This window comes from Mauremys reevesii, linkage group 8, assembly GCF_016161935.1.
Source record: "Mauremys reevesii isolate NIE-2019 linkage group 8, ASM1616193v1, whole genome shotgun sequence".
Lineage (NCBI taxonomy): Eukaryota > Metazoa > Chordata > Testudines > Geoemydidae > Mauremys > Mauremys reevesii.
This window is the reverse complement of record NC_052630.1, coordinates 52,268,317-52,280,959: the sequence shown is the minus strand read 5'-3', so window position 1 is coordinate 52,280,959 and position 12,643 is coordinate 52,268,317. Positions and strand designations below refer to the sequence as shown.

Sequence of the window (12,643 nt, the reverse complement as noted above, 5' to 3'; positions counted from 1 at the left end):
GGACTTACAGAAGCACTCAGCATTGGCCCACCTCTGCTCTCATCGAAGCCAGTGGGCACTGTACCAACTGGGTGGATGGGGGAGGTGGCGATCCAGAGGGGGAGGTTACTTTAGCCTCTATGGGCTCATTAATGCCCCTGCATTTTCCTTTAGCCCCCAGCTTAAATCAGATTTCCATCAGCACAGCCATGCCCTACAGCGTGATGAGGCCCGAGCTGCCGGAGAGCAGTGGGATTGGGGCAGCCAGGCTCCGGCTCTTCAGGAGATTGTGTCACCGGGACCCACAAAACGCTGCCTTTTGCAGGGAACTGCAGTACCTGGTTGCCAAGATGGGCTGGAAGAACTCAACCGCGAGGCTGTGGAACGAGCTGGTGGCCGAATGGCCAGAAGGGCTGCGCAAAGGGCCTGCCAATATGAACTTGCTGGAGAGCACGAAGGCCGAGGCTTATGCAGAGAGCCAGGAGGAGGCAGCTAACTACAGTATGATTACAAGTGTCCAGAACCCCTTGCCAGGTTCCAACTCAAGCCTCCACACTGCCCTCGGGAATAGCCACCCGGCAGAACCCCTTCAAGCCCCTGGCCCTGAAAGGTGAGATGCCGCCAGGTTCCTGAGGGAAGACAGGATGCCGTTTATCCTGGGATCATCCCATTCCCATGGTAGCTTCAGGGTTCTCCATGTGGGTTTCGCCTCTCTGACTCCTCTGTTGTTATGGTGATGGGGACAGTAGAAACAAAGCCAGCAGCCTGTGTTGGTCCATCTCAGACTCCCAGAACATGTTCCATAGTGCCTCTGCTCCTCCAAAGGGGCTTGGTCACCTCCTACGTGATCACTCACTCACCAAAGTGATCCACCAGCCATAGGAGATCTTCCCATGCAACCTGATACATGCAAGCCTGCGGGGGAGCAGTAAGAAAAAGAAGAAGAGCCACTGGGTTCCCTCTCCATCCCCTGGAGTACCTGAGGAAGGCTGTCACTATCCGTTACTCATCGCATCCCAAACTAATCTCATTTCTGCTCCTCTCCTCTGCAGCAACGAGTTTGATGTGAGCCCCTTGGGCCATGATGACATCAGCCTGGCCGACATGTACCGGTGGAAGGTCTCTGCCTATGCTCCCTGCAGCTCCACATGCACTTCAGGTAGGTTTGGTCTGGGAGACTGGATGGCTTCGCAGGACTGGGAATGAAATGTAGAGCACTTCACCTGAAGGTCCCCAGGTATAGTCCAGCCCAGCAACCAGAAGCTGTTATTATTTGAAAGTGGTTTGGTGGCCTCTGTGAAATAACTTGGTGTCTTCAAGCCAGTTCCTAGTGGAGAAGCGTCCACATCCCTAAAGCCCCCACACCCATTGGCACTAGTTCACACACCTATGGGCAATCTCAGCCACTGGGAATGGCAAGTGAGCTCTCCTTCCCCTGTCTGGGCCAGGGCTGAGGCACATGGCTAGGGCAGGATGGTGAAAGTTTGCACTGCTGCTGCCTGTGCTGTCCTTTGTGCATGAGTCAATAGAGGAATCCATTCTCCAGGGCCGGCAAGTGCCTTTCACCAGCACTAAATCTTCTTCAAATATAAATGAAGGATCCGGCTACACCACGAACAAGGGTTAACGTATACACACAGGCACAGCTCCTGTACCCCAGCTGAAGGTGCATGGGAGAGAGCTGCAGGGGAAGAACCTGGGCATGTAGTATGTGATCTTATGGGTCACGGGGGCTCCTGTTTCATTGAGGAACTATATAATTACCCTCACTGGGAGGTGGGTGAATGTTTCTGTGCTTGGGCTGAGCCTTTTAAAACTTGTAATAAGCCAACGAGAAGAACCTGAGCCCAGCTGAATAGTAGGTTCACACGTGGAAATAGTGACATCCCTTGATGTGAATAGCTCAAAGCTGGGCTCCAACTCTTGCCAGTTGGTTTCATGCTGGTGGGGTGACTGGAGAGGCTGAAGTATATTTGGTGGGGGAAGGGAGCTGGTACATTCAAGACCTGCTAGTCTGCAGAGGACTTCTTGACACGGCTGAAGCTCCTGGAGAGTGGTGTCAGAGTAAGCGTTGATACTTCAGAGGATGGGAGCTTTATTTAAGTTTCAGCATCCTTTTGCCTTAATGAAGTGAGGCTAGAAGTAAAGGATCTGGGAAGAGGTGGGTGGAAAGCAACCCATTAGTAGCATCGGGCTGTCTTTGGCACCGGTAACCTGCTGTGGAGTGTCTAGTTCTGATCTTGGCTGGTGTCCTGCCGGCCTCATCATGTGGCGCTTGATCTTTGCAGTGCTCTTCTGGATAATGATCCAGTTGAATATTTGTATTTTTATCATGGCACTAAAGGCTCAGATACATAGGTACCATGTAATAGATGGAGCGAGTAGTGGTTTGTTGGATAGCAGGCACTAAGAGAGATTCCCGGTGCCCAGCAGGCATCAGCACCTCCTATGCCATGTGTGTCCGGTACGATGGAGTGGAAGTAGAGGAAGCGTACTGTGATGCCCTGACCCGCCCAGAACCCACTCATGAGTTCTGCACAGGGAGAGAATGCCAGCCCAGGTAAGTGACGATATTCAAGCCTTGACTTCTCTCTCAGAAAGACACCCAATCAGCCAAGGATACAGCCATAGATGGCCATGCACAGCAGGAAACCGAGCTAGGTGGGAACTGGCAAAGAATGCACAGTCAGAATAATGCATGGGAAGCCAATAACCAACAGAGAAGGAGGCGCCCAGTGCACAACCACGGTTTCAGGTGGGTTTGTACCCAGCACGGCTCGGACACGCTTCCGCTGCTGCTAGTTAGACTCGTGCTAGCTCCATGAGCACCAGTGTGAGTCTGTGCACATGAGCAGGGGTATCACCCCAGCTCGCAGTGCAGACGGAACCTAAATCCGGGGAAAAGAGATGGAGAAAGCATGTGAGAGAAGAGGGGGTGGACATAGGTGGGATTTCTGTGTCCTGTAGCTGATCCCACTCAATAGCTCTGACACTGGGTGTCACTTAGTACCCACAATGCAGAGTAGTAGAAAGAGGTGGCTGGGCTCTGTCATTTTTTGGTGGCAGTATTGATACAGCAGAGCAAGGAATGACCCTGGAGATGCTTAGGCCATGGGTTTGCATCAGCTCAGGTTGTTGGGCCGGGTTCTTAGGTGTATTTTACAAGCTCGGGGCTAGAGAGAGCAACTCAACAACCTGCCCTGAGGACGGGGTGGCCCACAGCTGCACTGCCCCAGGAACACCAGAGACTGAGTGGTATCTCTGTCGCATTGTCTCCCTGTCCCTCTCCCACCTTACTCTGATGGGGGAATAAGTTAATGCATCCCCTTTTCGTGGAGCAACTCACGCCTCTCCGGGCACTGGTGCACCTACTCTGACTGGTGGATGCAGAGTCAGGGCTCCCCCCACTCCCCAGCCTTCTCCCCCTGCTCCCACCCAGTGCTCACAGTGGGTGAGTAGTCCCTGCGCGCCTCACTAAAGTCAGTCACAGTCTGAGCAAGGCCCTTACTCTCCTGCTGACTCAGACAAACACTGTGACCGCCCAGCCCTCTGTGTACGGGGATCATGCGGCTCCCAGAAATATGCGGCCACCTCTGTGCTAGAAGGGGGCAGCCTTGAAACAGCACACAGCAGCCCTGTGCAACAGAGTAAGGCATAGCGCAAAGGACAGAGTACCCAGCTGAAAGGCCTCAGTAATGCTAGGCAGCAGGGCAGTTGGACACTGGGGACACAGGTGTTAACCCCTCACGCTTGTGAAAGGACCATGGAGTGTAGTTTTTAAGGCCCATGTGCAATCAGGCCTCTGTGCTGCATGTGGGAGACCAATGAGCAACTGCTAGTTAATTACAGGGTGGGAATTGTCCTATAGAATCGTCACTTTAATGGGAGACACATGGGCACTGGGAATTCCCATGTACTCAGGAAGATGAAAGGAGCCCACCAGTGATCTGTATCAGATACCCCGTCTCTGATGTCTGTGGCCCTCAGGGTGCCCTGTTCTGACCTGTGCTTTGTCTTCTCTCCCCTTGCAAACCCACCTGGAGGTGGGAGACCAGCCGCTGGAGCGAGTGCTCCAGGACCTGTGGGGAGGGCTACCAGTACCGGACCGTGCGCTGTTGGAAGATGCTGGCTCCAGGCTTCGACAGCTCTGTTTATGATGAGCTGTGTGAGTCTGCCGGGCTGGCCAGGCCTATGGAGAGGAAAGCGTGCAAGAACAAGGCGTGTGGGCCCCAGTGGGAGCTCTCTGAGTGGTCGGAGGTATGGAGTGCAGTGGCCTACCCCATGGGTCAGGTTATACCGGGGAGTGGCCCATGACCAGAGGAAAACTGCCTTCAGCAAGTAGATTCGTTCCTACCTGTAGTGCTGAGGAGGTCTCTGGGTAGTTTGAGGCACAGTAATTAGGCACCACGGGGAAGCTAGCATTGTTCTTGTCCATCTTTTTCCTGTTCTAACACAATCCAGGGGAGTGGAGTCTGGTACCCCTTCTGCTGTCTTGTATAACAATTTGCATTTTTATAGGATCATCTCAGTGAATTTAGCAACAGGGCACCCCTGCAAGACTACCCCTCCCATTTTACAGCTCAGGAAACTGAGGCACCGAGAAGCTAAGCCCCACGCTTTCAGAAGAGGTCACTGATTTTTGGTGGTCAACTCAACACACCTTGGGCCTGGTTTTCAGACGCGCCAGGCCCCTGCAGTTCCGGTTTGCTGGTGGGAGCTGAATGCACTCAGAGGCTCTGAAAATCAAGCCCAAGGTGACTCACACTGGGCACCCAAAACTTGGGGGCATTTGGGTGAAGTGACTTGCCAGCAGCCACCCAGCAGCAGAGCTGGGACTAGAACCCCAGTATGGTGATTTCCCCCACCACGGCTTTAGCCACAGCACCAGCCTTCCCCTCTCACCAGCACTCACTTCAGTCTAGGGAAGAAAAATGCATCTTTTCCCTCTTCCCCCACCCAAGCTCGTCCCCTCACCGACGCAGTCTGGTCTCTTGTGCTGCAGTGCTCTGCTCGATGCAGCAGTCAGGGGATGATGAAGAGGGAGGTACGCTGCTCAGTAGAGCCAGGCCTCTGCGATGAGGCCCTGAAGCCTGTCAGTGAGAAGGAGTGCACAGGCCCACCCTGTGACCGGCGCTGGATTGCCTCTGACTGGGGACCGGTGAGTCCAGGCCAGCTGCTTTTTCCTCTTTCCCTGGCCTGAATGGATATGGAGAGGGAATCCACCCTGCCCTCTGTTAGAGTGGATTGTGGGACCAGAATCCCCCTCACACCCAGAGCAGATTACGGGTCCGGAATTCCCCCTCCCTGGAGCGGATTATGGGATTATCGCCCATGCAGACAGTTTACATTGTACACTAGTGGCTGAGTTGTTTTTGCTCAGACTTTTAACAAACATTCCCCTCCAGGCACAGATGGAGCCTGGAAAAGGTCAGCTCAAAAGTTTGGGACCGTTATGAGTGCCTGTAAACAAGGGATTAGAAAGGAAGCTACTGCGTCTCCTGAGCTAAGGAGGCTGTGCTGAGGTCCTCAGCCCTTAACCACAGTGTGTCAGCATCAGAGCTAGGACCAGAACTCCGATCTCCTGCCTCCCACTACCATACTCTGGCCACTCAACCATGCTCCCTCCACTCCTGCCAATGCTGTTCAGTGACTGGCACGTTGACATGCCCTTTATTTCTCCAAGTGCTCAGGTTCGTGCGGCAAGGGGCGGATGAGCCGCTTTGTCATGTGTCGCAACCTGGAGGGGAAGGTGATCTCGGACTCTCAGTGTGACCCAGCTGTCAAGCCTCTGGCTATCTACCCCTGTGGGGACAAGAACTGCCCTGCACATTGGGTGGAGCAGGAATGGGACCAGGTAAGCCTGGAGTGGCCTCACTTCAACCTGCCTGCCATTTGGAGTGGCTGACTCCAGGCATCCGGCCCCCTCAGGGGGAGGAAAGGAGTCCGTGGGCCTTGGGTAGCCAACATGGCTGTTCTACAAGCACAGCGGGCCTGTGTGTCAGCACTGAGGGGCTGGGAGAAGGCAGTGAGGCAGGGATGAGCCTCCAGGAGGGAGAGCATTCGGGGCCCAGGGCAGGATCAAAGCACAAGCCCTGGGGAAGCTGAGAAGCCAGGGGAATGATCCCTGGGGAGGAGAGGGAGCGCTGTCCCCTGGCGGGGAGATGGCTGGGGGCAGGAGCAGCACACAGGAGTGGGGGACATAATGAAGCAATGCCTGGTGGGACACACCCTCTGCTGCAGGACCACAGAGATGCCCTGGGGCCCAGCAGAACCAGCCAGGTGCTGAGCACAGGGCCGTCTCTACTGTTTATGCCCCCAAGCAGCATGCCGAATTGCCACTGTGGATGGCGGGGGCAGTCTGTGTGCCGTTAGGGTGGCACACACATTTCCACAGCGGCGGCAATTCGGCAGCAGCTTCTGTCTTCAGCCGGAAGACAGAAGCTGCGCTGCCGCGGACAGCTGAACATAGATGCTGCCGCGGAATTGCCGCCACCGCGGAAACATGTGAGCCGCCCTAACAGCACACGGACTGCCCCCGCCGTCCGCAGCAGCAATTCGGCGCGCTGCTTGGGGGCAAAAACACAGGGACTGCCGCCCCTTGCAGATTGCCGCCCCAAGCACCTGCTTGGAATGCTGGTGTCTGGAGCCGGCCCTGGCTGAGCACCTTTAAGGTGGGGCAGGGATATGAAGCAGGGAAGCCAATTGATAATTCTACATTTCAAGCTCTAGGTGCCCAGGGTCCCGCCATCCCTGGCTAAAGCTTGTTCTCCCTTTGTCTGAGGGGCCTGGTTAAACCCACCTCCTGGCTAGCGCTGAGGGCGTGATGGGTGTAATAAGCTGGGGCTGTTTTATTTCCCTAGGCCAGGGCAGTCCATTAACCCCTTCCTCCCTTTGCCTACTGTGCAATTCGCACACCCCAGTGCAGCTGGGTTTACAAGCGCTGTTTCTCCAAGTGCCAGTGCCTGTGAACTCAGTCTGAGCTCCACGAGGTGAGCTGAGCGCTTTTCTTCTCACATGTCCCCTGCCGGGGTTGAGCAGGCCTTGGTGAGCAAGTCTAGCTGGAGGGTGATTAAGCTGGAATACAATCCAGCTCCCTGCCCCCCGGCTGTGGCGAGGGGGAGTGAAAAGCGGTGCAAGCACAGAGGTGGCAGTCATGCTGGCAGAGACAGCTAGGAACACGCAGAGGGCGCAGAACAGACCTGGACTCTTGCTACTGCATGACTACGTAAGAGCTGTCTTACAAGCTAAAGCATGTCGATAGAGCTCCACGTCATGCTGCACTGGCACGGCGCCCGTTCCAACTAAGCCTACCTTGTGTTCCTTCAGTCCCGATCCAGGAGTGTGAAACGCGTCACTCAGCAAGACTGATGTATTAATGCACTGTAATATCCATCTCTTACATGGCATCTGAGTACAATTACATGGCTAAATCTACATCCTGATCTAGGGGGCGTGACTCCCAGCCCATGTCCATACTCGCAGTAGCTCACATTGGATAGCAGTGCTGCTCTGGTAGCATGGGCTTGCTGCCCCGAGTGCAGATCTGCCTGAAGCCCGTGGGTATGTACTTGGGGCAGCCTGCCTGCACCACCACTGCCCGTACTACTGTGGCTACACTGCTACTTTTAGCCTGGTAGCTCAGATACTCTTCTGTGACTAAGGACCTCAAAGCCAGTTACAGACACTAACATCCAGCGTCTCAAAGGTATTGAGGCTGCTAACTTTCATCGGCAACAGCGGCTGGGTCAATAGCAGCACAAATGGTAAGTGACTTGTTCAAGACTATACTGTGAATTGCTCTGAGCAAGAATTGCCCTTGCTGGAAGGCCAGCGCATCTACCAGCCTGAGCCCTATGCCTGGGGTGTAGCAGTCCTTAGCAGCCGTGAATGAGCTGGCTTGCTTTTCGCTTTTCCAGTGTGACGCCAGCTGTGGCCGGGGGGTGAAGACCAGGAGCGTGCTGTGTGCTGGCCTGGAGAACGGCGTGTACAGGGAATATCCGGAAAAGCGCTGCAATGCCTCCCAGAAACCCGAGGTGCAGGTGGCCTGTTTCAAGAGGCCTTGCTCTACGTGGTTCACGACCTCCTGGTCTCAGGTAGGCAGTGAGAGAGAGGAGGTGGGTATCGAAGGAGCTGGCAGGAAAATGGAAATGACAAATGCCAAGGGGGGAAGGGGCAATAGGCCTACACCTCCGGGTGCTGCAGAGGAAGACAGATGCCAAGGGAGCCTGGAGAATTTCTACTTTCGCGTTGTGCCTGTGGCATAGCTAGGTCTGAATGGAACCACCAAACCGGCTCCTTTCAGGTGCTAGCAGGAGAGGGCTGGACATGCTCACATCCCTGGGGCTCTGAGTACAGACCTAGCAGGAGTAGGGACACCAATTACCAGTGTGCTGGGGAAAGGTGACTGTCTTGGTGCCGATCTCCCTTGGGTGTCATGCCCCATAGACTAGAATGCAAATCCTTACCCTCCAGGAGTCAACTTCCTTCCTGCCTTTCAATTACATTTAATCAGTGTGTTTAATGCTAGCGAACGGGGCCAGACTGACAGCCCCAGGGACGGGAATCCTTTTTGGCCACACAAGGGGCAGCAACAGAGCAAGCTTCCTCCATAGCCCACCCATGTGCCCCAGCCCTGCCTTGCAAGGCCCCTTCTCCAGGGATGAGAAGGGAGCTCAGTTTCTGAAACTATTCTGTGCCTGGCATCTCTGGTGAATCTCCCACCAGGGGGCTGATGAGCAAGCACCTGGGTGTGGTAGGAGGTATTTTGCAATGCATGCGCCTAAGCAGTGGGTGGTAGCTGGAAACAACCACACTTGTTACCCGTAGGCCACCAAAGGGTCATTGGCTGGTAGCCAGTTTCAGTCCCCACCTGCCCTGGGGTGGATTTGAACAAGTTGCGTATGGTGCAGGGAAAGAGTCCATTCCTCCATCACCAGTGCCCCCTGCCACTCATTTGTTACTCCTCTGCAGCCCTTTGAGCGCCTGGTGGTCTGAAGGTCTTAGACCAGGGGTGGCCAACATGTGGCTCTGGAGCCACATGCGGCTCTTCAGAAGTTAATATGTGGCTCCTTGTACAGGCGCCAACTTTCCAATGTGCCAGGGGGTGCTCACTGCTCAACCCCTGGCTCTGCCACAGGCCCTGCCCCCACTCCACCCCTTCCTGCCCCCTCTGAGCCTGCCGTGCCATCGCTCCTCCCCCACCCACTCAGAGCCTCCTGCATGCCATGAAACAGCTGATCAGGAGGTGCGGGGAGGGAGGAGGAGGCACTGATTGGCGGGGCAGCCGGTGGGCAGGAGGCACTGGGAGCGGGGGCATGGAGCTGATGTGGGGCTGCTGACGTATTACTGTGGCTCTTTGGCAAAGTACATTGGTAAATTCTGGCTCCTTCTCAGGCTCAGATTGGCCACGCCTGCCTTAGACTGTCTGCCCCAGAGCATGGGCCAGGTCTCCAGGCACTGTGCAACATGCATAGCACTGGGAATGCAGGATATGCTAGTTAATGAGGCCATCCCTTTTATTCAGCTTGTACGACTCTCAGCACGGCCTGGGGGATATTTCTGAGCTGCTAGCTCTTATGCTGACAGCCAGCCAGAAGAGGAAGAGCAAGTGTCTTGGGACCAGTCAGTAATGGGCATAGGGAAATGCAGGAGGAGAACAGTAGTTTTCCCCCAAGCCCCATTACGTGAGAGGCTGGCTGGGGACTCGCTGTGGGGTGAAGTGGGAAGTCCCTCTGTGAATAGCCCCTGCCTTGGGAGGCCAAGAGGAGTGATTGTGGTGGGGGGTGATAGAAAGGTGCCATGCTTACAGCCTGCTTCTCCTCCCTCTTGCTTCTGACAGTGCAGTAAGACGTGTGGTGCCGGCCTGCGGCTCCGAGAGGTGAAGTGCTACCAGGGAGATGCCCTGGGACACGGCTGTGACCCAGCTTTCAAACCCGACGCCAAGCAGACATGCCAGCTCCAGGTGTGCCCCACGGAGGCGCCAGGTAAAGGGAGGGATTTTGGGGTGGGAGCTCAGGCCTGGGGGCAAGCCCTTGCTTTAACCGCTGCTGTGGATGCTTTCACTCCCCAGAAGAAGACTGTGAAGACAAAACGACAGCCAACTGCGTGCTGGTGCTGAAGGTGAAGCTGTGCTCCCATTGGTACTACAGGAAGGCCTGCTGCCGGTCGTGTAGGAGTAAGGCGTCCTGATGGCTGCCACACCACACTTCCCTTCCAAGATCAAGGGGCAAGATCCCCTTAGAAATAGACTCCACCATAAACCCCTTTTCTATGACAGAAGCCATTCCACCTGGGGTGCTCCGTCACGGAGCCAGTCCCTGTAGAACATCCTGCTCAGCTAGGAAGGATTCCTTGGGCACACACAGCAATAACGGTCCCCTCTTCACCTATAGGATTTTATAGAGAGACCAGAACTTCCTACAAAGCAACCAGAGCCTGGGCAGTGCGGGAGGTTGGTCCCTGCCCTCCATCACCACCAAGGAGCTGCTCCTCTTCCCCACCACACTGCTAATTCGTGGCCCTACTCCTGCTGGGTCTGCACCCAGATCTTCAGGGATGTGACAAGGAGTCCCAGCAAGAGATGGCCGAGTATGTACCACAGCTGGCAGCAGCTAGGCCAGCTGCTGTACCCTCCAGCCACAAGGTCAATTTTCAAACAACAAAGTCATTTGACAGTAAAGCAATAACCCATCCATTTGTATTTCCTGCGCATGTGTGTTCAGGCATGGAGGGGGGGCAGAGCTGGAATGGATGGGAGAGCGTATGTGCCCCAAGATGGCTTCCAGCACAGCACCATGTAAAACCTGCCTGGCCCCGATCAAAGAAGAGAGACTGCCCGCTTTATAGTTCAAAGTCCTCATTTATTTCTGACATTCACTCTGTATTCACAGCCGAGCAACAAAGATGTAGAGCAACAAGTAGAAAAGTCTGACTTCCCTGTTCCTGCCCTCACCCCTTAGCAGGTCTGAAGCTACATTTTGGGCTCCCACTTGAGTTGTGTATCTCTCACTTTTATACTTATCCACATATTCCAGCACACGTGCAAAATGTGTTTAGTATTTCATGTGTGATGGGGGTCTTCAGCTGTGGTGTACTACCAACCTCAGATCACTTTGCCTCACTCAGGGCCACATCAGCCTGCTAGAAGCCTACAGGTCACATTTAACGTGTGTATAATGGAGCAAACTACAGTTATCTTCCCTTTTAACAGAGGTGTGACCCACAGAGCCTACAGCCTGTCATATAATGCACCACCTTGATCCCAGCAACCTTCACTGGGAAGAGGTAGCATTGCATGCTGGGGCCTTTAGTCTCCTTGGGCCAGCCCTTCATATTCAAGAGGCAGAGCGTTGTGCTTTGTCTAGCCCATGGGCTGCACTTGGATCACCACAGGTCTTGTGGGGGTTAAGCTCAGGCTGGAGGGCTAGCTAAAGCAGGTCCTAGCATATGAAAGGATAGGACTTGTTGAGTTAGACCAAGGAAAACCCTATCAGACACTATCACCAGGGGAGTTTGCTGGTTGGGATAGGAAGCCAATAGGAGCAATGGGCTATTGAACACTTGGGGTCAGAGGCCTTTGTTGCTACTACCGCCCTCCCAACATTAGCTGGCTTTTTCTCCCAGGGTTGTTAAGAAGACACTTAAGAGGCAACTGCCATATGAGGGAGAACTGGAGAATATTCTATTTAGGGGTCGCAGTGAGGACAGGATGGCTTAAGGGCCAGGGAGTATCAGGATGCAAAGTCTTTCAGTTTTAAGGTCTTGGTTCAAATACAGACCAGCAGGCGACCAGTGGCCGTTCAATGGTCTACACCAAACAGGTTGGTTCCTGATGGAGAGACACTCACGTCACATGCACCACCATCACGTTTGGCACTAATCTGCTCCCTCACTGGCAGTCTCAGTAGGGACGCCAAAGTGAATGGGCCTGAAGACTGAACTCTCCTCTCACCTGCTAATGTGGATCCTGCAGCTCTGGGCAGTGCTGTGTCTCAGCACCACGTCATGCCTCAGCTGTGGATAAACAGAGAATATAAAGGCTGTCAGTCAGTCCAGCACCTTTCATGGATTTAGACTATTTCCTCTATCACAACTTATAGTTCTAAATAATTCTGCCTAAATATCATGGCCGTGTGTTAAACATACTCTAGCTATCATCACTAAGAAAATGTGTGTGGCAGCAGGAACTTAGCTTTATAGGTTCATCTGCAACCAATTTGTACTCTCCACCTGCACTCACGGGACCATGTGTTGGGGACCCTGCAGCTGGCTGCTATGGAAATGGATCAGAATGACAGATGCGCCTTTTTAGTAATTTTTACCTAGTTTGGTATTGGAGTAAAAAATAATCTCCATGTCCATTTTGCAGAGAGGTGGACTGGATGGTCTAGCTCAGTGGTTGTCAACATTTTTCATGCGGTGACCCCATGTTACCCCAGAAAGTAGGTTTGGGCTTCCAATCTAGCCCCAAAGAAAGGAAAGGCAATCATGAGCCCCCTAAAGACCTGTCTGTGTGAATCCCCCCACTGGTGGTCATGACCAGTGATGAGCTGCCAAAATCTTAACAACCGGTTCCCTATAAAAAGTTCTGATTTAAGGTCAGGAGTGGAGGAGGGGCCAGGGCGGGGGGAGACATACCCGTTGGGTCGGGAGCCCCTGCAGGGCC

General features: G+C 54.2%; 1 protein-coding gene across 5 annotated transcripts in view; it reads left to right on the top strand.

Moving 5' to 3' along the window:
• The window catches only part of LOC120370523 (ADAMTS-like protein 2), a 31,973-nt gene extending 20,750 nt beyond the window's left edge, over nucleotides 1–11,223 (top strand). For 4 of the 5 annotated variants that reach the window (XM_039485365.1, XM_039485368.1, XM_039485369.1 and 1 more), the window contains 9 exons: nucleotides 154–589; nucleotides 1,032–1,138; nucleotides 2,410–2,539; nucleotides 4,023–4,236; nucleotides 4,982–5,137; nucleotides 5,663–5,833; nucleotides 7,896–8,072; nucleotides 9,818–9,962; nucleotides 10,049–11,223. In XM_039485365.1, the coding sequence (XP_039341299.1) occupies nucleotides 154–589; nucleotides 1,032–1,138; nucleotides 2,410–2,539; nucleotides 4,023–4,236; nucleotides 4,982–5,137; nucleotides 5,663–5,833; nucleotides 7,896–8,072; nucleotides 9,818–9,962; nucleotides 10,049–10,167 (1,655 nt within the window). In that variant the 3' untranslated portion in view covers nucleotides 10,168–11,223. Of the gene's footprint in view, nucleotides 1–153; nucleotides 590–1,031; nucleotides 1,139–2,409; nucleotides 2,540–4,022; nucleotides 4,237–4,981; nucleotides 5,138–5,662; nucleotides 5,834–7,895; nucleotides 8,073–9,817; nucleotides 9,963–10,048 lie in introns of those variants that run through there. The other variant, XM_039485366.1, reaches the window with a different exon arrangement.
• The last annotated feature ends 1,420 nt before the right edge of the window (nucleotides 11,224–12,643 follow it).